Source organism: Fukomys damarensis, unplaced genomic scaffold (assembly GCF_012274545.1).
Source record: "Fukomys damarensis isolate Sample0158 unplaced genomic scaffold, DMR_v1.0_HiC HiC_scaffold_8, whole genome shotgun sequence".
NCBI lineage: Eukaryota > Metazoa > Chordata > Mammalia > Rodentia > Bathyergidae > Fukomys > Fukomys damarensis.
Genome location: NW_022900920.1, coordinates 2,214,244 through 2,221,017, shown reverse-complemented (window position 1 = coordinate 2,221,017; position 6,774 = coordinate 2,214,244). Strand labels below are relative to the sequence as shown.

General features: G+C 44.2%; 1 protein-coding gene across 1 annotated transcript in view; it reads right to left on the bottom strand.

The window, feature by feature from the left end:
* Ubtd1 (ubiquitin domain containing 1) overlaps positions 1-6,773 on the bottom strand; it is a gene marked incomplete at its 5' end in the record, with an annotated part of 52,875 nt that extends 46,102 nt beyond the window's left edge. Inside the window, one exon of the mRNA XM_010620414.2 lies at positions 6,707-6,773. Coding sequence (XP_010618716.1) covers positions 6,707-6,773 — 67 coding nt within the window. The remainder of the gene's footprint in view (positions 1-6,706) is intronic.
* Between the last annotated feature and the right edge of the window lies 1 nt (position 6,774).

Here is a 6,774-nt window from a genome sequence, read left to right as displayed (position 1 = left end):
AAAAAAAAAAAAAAAAAAAAGTAAATTTTATGTATATGTATTTAACCACAATTTTTAAAAAATCAAGGCTGGAGATTTAGCTCAGTGGTGCCGCCACATGTCTTGCAAGCCCAAGGTCCTGAGTTCAATCCCTGGTACAAAAACAAAACCCAAAAAGCAACAAAAACAAAAACAGAAAAACATCAAGAAAAAAATCCCCAAAAGTGATCAATGACTTCCAAGGAGAAGACAGAAATGATGACAGGTGGTAACATGAACCTGAAAAACACAGCAGACAGGAGCCATTTGTTGGGGGCCTCCAGCCCTAGTGTCTCAAAAGCCTAGAGCCCTCAAACAAGTGGTATCATAGTAACAGACCAAGCAGGCTAGGCTCTTGCAATGCAGGACACTCTCAAATGGATTCACCTCAAGTAATTTCTGACTGCTCACCAATTCACCCTCCACCTCTCTTCTTTCAGAGATAAAGCTTTTGAGAGAAAGACCTTTTATAGTCCCTACTCCAAAATGGTTTTTAGAGTTTTGCATCTTAAAAAGAGTAAGCGTCAACGATCTGGTAGGATAAATCACCAGATATGACTGTTATGCATAAAAATCATAGAGCTTGGAATAGAAACTTCTTAAATTCACAAAGTCTCTTTTCATTCAGGGTCTCAATTCATTCTTACAACCTGAGAGAGGAGCAGGGAAAGAGTTATATTGGGGAAATTGAGGCCAAAGCGATCAAGAGGCTTGACCAAAGCAAAACAAACATAGAAAGGAGCAGAGCACCAGAGGCGTCATTTCCTACCAATGCCCGATACAACTCTGGTTTGTCATGCAGCCATGACAGCAATTTTAAAATCAGTGGTAGCTTATTTTTATCACCACAATATTTTGTGAAAATTAACTGGAAATATTATCTCATCTTTCTGTTTTATCTGTGTGTCTCTCTGTGTGTGTGTGTGTGTATACAGTAAGAGATTCATCTCAGGGTCTCTGCACTAAGGTACCACTCCACTTGAAATAGGGTCTTGCTAAGGGGCTAAGTTGCCCAGGCTAGACCGAAACTTCCATCCTCCTGCCTCAGTCTCCCAGAGTGCTGCGACTAAAGGTGAGCACCACCACACTGGTTGTTTGTTTGTTTGACCAGAGGACCAACCGAGCACAAAATCAACTATTTACTTGAGATCACCACTCAAAAAAGTGGCAAGGAAGACACTAGATCCCCTCTTTTTTGATACACTTGAGCTTGATCACTTCTCTACAATGTCTTGACCTCAGCACAAACTTAAAGACCATGCAGTTTTTATACAGGTTGCACCATACTTCTGTGAACTAGGCAGGAAGCAGATACGCCTTTGTTCTCTTTTTAATAGCTGGATGATAAAAAAAAAAAAGGTTAAAGAAATCTTTTTAGGTTCCTTTTCAGCTCTAAAATTCTATGATTCTAAAAATTCTCTAGCAAGTCAATGAGTAGAGAGGCCTGGAATCTGCATCACTTGACATCCTGCCTTACTTTAGGCCAGCCCATACCTACCCTGCCTTGGAGAGGAGTCCATTCTCACATGGACACACATATGAAATAAGAAAGTGCTACTGCCTCGTTAGAACCTTATACGGTGCTTCACTCTAAGCTCTCCCAGGATGAGGCTCCCAAATCATAGCAAAATCATATCCCAGGTACTAGAGACCTTGCCAATGCCTGGAGAGAGGCTGCAGCGCCAGTCTCTTTATTGGTAAGGCTGCTGTTCTAAGACAGGCAGACAGGCAGGCTGACTGACTGCCTAAGTCCAAAGATCTAGTCAGGTGTGCACTTTTGTTTTCTACTGACTTCACGAACTCTCTGGGTCAATGATGATATGAATTATGGACAAAAATAAAACAGGGAAGGCAGATAATGTTGAAAGTAGGCTGGAGAAGGACGAGGGTCAATTTTAAATAGGATGACCTGGGAGGGTCTGAAATACTAGACTGGGCCAAGGATAGCAAGAGAGCCATTCAGATACCAGGGGGTTGAGCAAGGGGATGAACAGCAAGAGATGGCTTAATAAAGGTAAATGGACAAATTTATCATTCCTTACAGGCTAGTGCAAGAGTTTTGGATAAAATGGAATCACAAGAAAGGGTGAACATAGAGCAACAAAATCTAACACTCTACAGCTTCTAGCATCACTCTGGCTGCTGTGATGAAAACAGTCTTTCAGGAGACAGGGGAAGCAGGAAAGTCAGATAAGAGGCTGGTGGTGGCTTAGGCAGGGTAAAGGTGGTGGGAATTGGGAAAGTCGGGTTCAGGATATACTGAAGACAAAGCCAACAGGATTTATTGATTAAATGGATATGGGATTTAAGAGAAGTCAGGGATGACTCCAGAGTTGCAGACTCTTAGGCAACTGGAAGGATGAAATCACCTCTAAATGAGATGAGAATGAGTTGGGGAGGAACAGGAATGGGAAGAGAGGTTCATTCTAGCTTGGACATGTGAAACAGAGAAGTCTTTTGGATACCAGCTATGCTGAATAAACAGCAAAATCTACAAGGCTCAAGGATGAACTGAGATTATAAATGTGGGAATTACCAGCATATATAATATATAATTGTATATTCATACGACATTCACATGATTATATGTAATTTGTCTACTGTTTATTATCTGTGCCCACAAGACTGTAAGCTCCATGTGGCCAAGCACTACATCTTTTCATAGCCAGCAAGGTGCCTGGCACTCAGTAAATATTTACTGAACAAACAGAGAAGTTACTCAATTACTCCCTCAAGAATATCCACACAAACCACACAACGAGAAGCATACTCCTTGAAACCACAATGCCAAGCCCAACCAGCCCCAAACATGGCTCTGAGTGTGTCTGCCGAAAGCCTGAGATTCCAGAATGTAAATAGATATACCTGGCACATCACAAAGTCAAGATATTTGGGTTTCGCCCCTGCCACATTCTCAAAGGGTGGGGCTGGGCAAGAGACTTGCCTGTTCTACCACCTCTATTTCTCCCTGCAGTAGCTAGGGGATGGGCTGCTTCACCCTGTTCCATGTGGGTGGCAGTAGCCCCTCCAAAGGAGTAAATCCCCGAGTATTCTTGGAAGCATGCAAGGACAGCCAGCACCTTGAGAAGAGGAACCCGAGCCTAATGGGGAAGCATTCAGCTAACAATAAAAAGTCAAAATAAAAAAGCAGCAATCACAAAATTTGATGAGACAAGAGGATAATCGAATAAACCTACTCAGTCCAAGAATCCCTGACCACTAGCCTTGCGCTCCTGCTTCACCTGTCAAGTAAATGAGAAGACAGAACTAAGGACAAAGGGTAGCATTATAAGGTGTAAGGTTTCATTTTGGTAACTTCAGTTTTGAACCTTTTTGAAGATAATAAAACATCTCTAATGACCTTGCACAACTCCCTTTCTTTCTGAAATATTGAAAATGTGGCCCAGAAATGCTTGGTAATCTGCCCAACTTCACTGTGCAGAGGCCTAGGACTAGAACCCAGGTCCTAGCTCTCTGTTAAGAATTTCTTCCCACCACACCAGTGCCAAAAGGAAGGTAAAACTTACAATGGGAGCTGGGGAAGTTAAGTTTCAGGCATTAGTCCTTTCTTTTTTTTCTTTTCTCTTCAGTTTTTCTTTCTGCAGTGCTGGGGCTTGAATGAAGACCTCATACATTAGACAAGCACTCTACCACTGAGCTATACCTCCAGCCTTAAACACTAGCCTTACAATATGAAACTATGTCCCTGTCAAAGAGTAATAAGCTACAGATGTTACAGGAATGCCAGGTGCATGCTGTGAAGGATTCCTCCCTTGTACCAAATCTTGTCATCCTACAGAGTTCCCCTTGACTTTGGACTTTACAAAAGAACTATTCCTATTGAGGTGAATAGAATTAAAATAATGATTAACTAGCAGGTTTTAAAAATGCAGATACATACTTCAGTAAAATATTTACATTAAAAATGCAGGTGGTAGGATGAAGTTGGATTAGCTTTCTAAAATCAAACATGAGTGTTTCCTCTGTAGAAGTCACTATGTTAATTATTTGTGTACATGGTTACGTGAGTAAGTGAATGAGTAAGTGACAGGGACAGACCAACACAAAGGGAAAAGACAACCCAGGCCCCCTGATTGCAATACAGTTGCTCATATGACTGTAAACATCAAAGACACAACTAATAATTGTGTCTAAGAACTCTGCAGGAGTTCTTAGAAGAAACAATCACATTGAGGGCAGGGGTTGTGAGGTGGACGTTCAAGAAAGAAAGACTATCAGAAAGAAGAGGAATTGCACCAGCAAATGTTGGTATCCTTAACATCAGGGGAGAGAAAAAAATACCAGGTATTAAAAGGAGGGGGCCAATCCCAAGGCAGTGGTACATATCTATAATCCTAGATAATCAGAAAGATGAGGCAGAAGGATTACAAGTTTGGGTCAGCCTCGGCGATTTACCAAGATGTTGTCTCAAAATAAAATAAAGAGGGCTGTGGATGTAACTTAGTGGTACAGCACTTGCCTATCATGCATGAGGCCCTAGGTTCAATCCCCAGTACCACCAAAAAGAAAAAAGAACTGGGCTAGTTTACTAACCGTGGAGGTCAAAGATCTTATAGGAATGACAAAATGCAGAAAACATTTAAACACAGAATTTACAAGATTTGGAACAGGTTAATTTGACATATGTCTTCTGGGGAGGACACTGTATGCAGGTTTTCGATTAATGACCGAAGGCAAACTTGCCCTTTGTGAGAAACTCACTTCAGCCTGGAAGAAGAGTTGGACTTCAGGTGACAAGGACATGAGGTTGAATGGGAAGGTCTGCTAAAAGAAGAACCAGTAGGCCCCAGTGATTGACTGGTTGGGAGGCAGAGGATAAGGAAGCAGCGCTAGAAGAACAGAAGAATAGGAAGTTGAGGGGAGATGTCGAGCTTGTTTTTTAGAGATGTTTATGTCAGTGACCAGTGGGCATCTAGAGATGGGGTCCAGAGTTCAAATTGAAGATTTAAATGTAAGCATCTTCCCAATGGAGAGAGTAGCTTAACTGAGTAAGATTTCTTTGGGAGAGAATATAGTGAGAAAGCCCAGAATGTGAAACTGAGCTATGGGTATCCCCACCTCAAGAGGTGACAATGGGCAAAAATAATCAGCAAAGAAAGTCAAAACAGTTTGATGCCAGGAAAAGAAGGGGAGGGCTTTAGGTAGGAGAGGGTTATCGATTGCAAAAGCTGTAAAACTAAAGACTGAGCATATAAATAACTAATCATAAATGGGACACGTCTATAACTCCAACTATCTAAGACGCAGGACGACTCCAAGTTTGAGGGCCAGTCTAGGCAACTCAGTGAGACACTGCCTCAAAATTACAATAAAAAAAAAAATATGTGGGGGACGTAGCTCAGTAGTAGCTCAGTGGTAGAATGTCTACCATGCAAGAAGCTCTAGTACCACAAAATAAAAAAATAAAATTTGTTGAAAGATTGTATGGAAGAACTAAAGCCTTCGGGTTGAGGAATCAACTTTCCTCAGTAAGGATGACCACGGTTGCCCTCAAAATGCTTTTAATCCTCATTCTTTCTATAAAAACACGTATTTTTCTTCACAAGTCATCCTGTCCAACACACAGACATCCTTCCCTACTTCCTCGTTTCCCCCATCCTCCTTCCCAGTTTCCGCAACCTAAGCAACATACCTCCAGTGTCAAAGCAGACAGGAAACTCCAACTAGAGTTTCCACTTCATTAACAACTGTGCCTGTGGTTCCTCTTACATAAAGGGATATGTGGCAATAGGGCGGAATAGGAGACTGGGTTCTAGCTCTAGTTGCACTAGCTAGCTGTGTGACTTCGAACAAGTTGCTCAACCTCTCTGGATCTACACGGAGATGAGATAGGTTGATCTGTCTGGAATCCAAAGAAGTTTCGAAGGTCCTTTTGATCTCTAAAGGCTATTTTAGCATTCTCAGAAAGTCCTTGCAACATGCTCAGAGAAGGAAGTGAGTTTACAAGACCCAAGGAATTGACCTCCAGATCTCTTCCCGGGACGAAGCTACAGGATTGAAGGGGCGTACCAAGAAAGTGAGATTATGCTCTCGGAGCCTCGCAGATCATCCCCCAGAGAGCAGATCCCATTCCCAGTGCTGGGAAGGATCCCAACAAACCCGGGTCGCCAGCGAGTGGATCCCATTCCTAGGGCTGGGAAGGATCCCAACAAACCCAAGGGTGATTTTCACCCTGGCACCGTACCTTTCTTAGACTCCTAGACGGCCAGAGGCTCAAAAAGCCGTGCGCGGTTGAGGGTGGGGTGGGAGGTTAAGTAAAAATTTCTTTCCCAGAGTCCTGCACTGCTTTTGCAAGTCGGATGCCGGCAGACACGATCTGCAGCCCGATAATGACACAGTCTCTGGAAGGAACCTCTGGTGTTGCCTCGCTCACTCCGAGTTGGGGAGGCGTCCGGCCATCGGGCAGCGGCGCCCGGGCCCTCACCCCCTCCTGAGCCGGCCCGGCTGCGGTCTGCAAACATTTCCTGCCCCCGCCCCCACCAGGAGCTTCCCAGTAGGAGTGAGTTGCCCCAACTCGGCTCCGCTGCCACTTGCGCTGTGCCGGGGGCCCCGTCCAGGTCGAAGCAGCCGGGGCACCAGTAGCCGCGGGAGGTCACTCGGGAACCCGAGGCGTCGGTACGGCGGGGACTACTGCCGGACGTGTGTCCCACTCCCCTCCTCAGCCTACCTGCTCGCTTGCGGGAGTGTCCCGGGGCGGCCGGCCTCTCCTGGCGCTGTCTCCCCACGCAGTTGCCC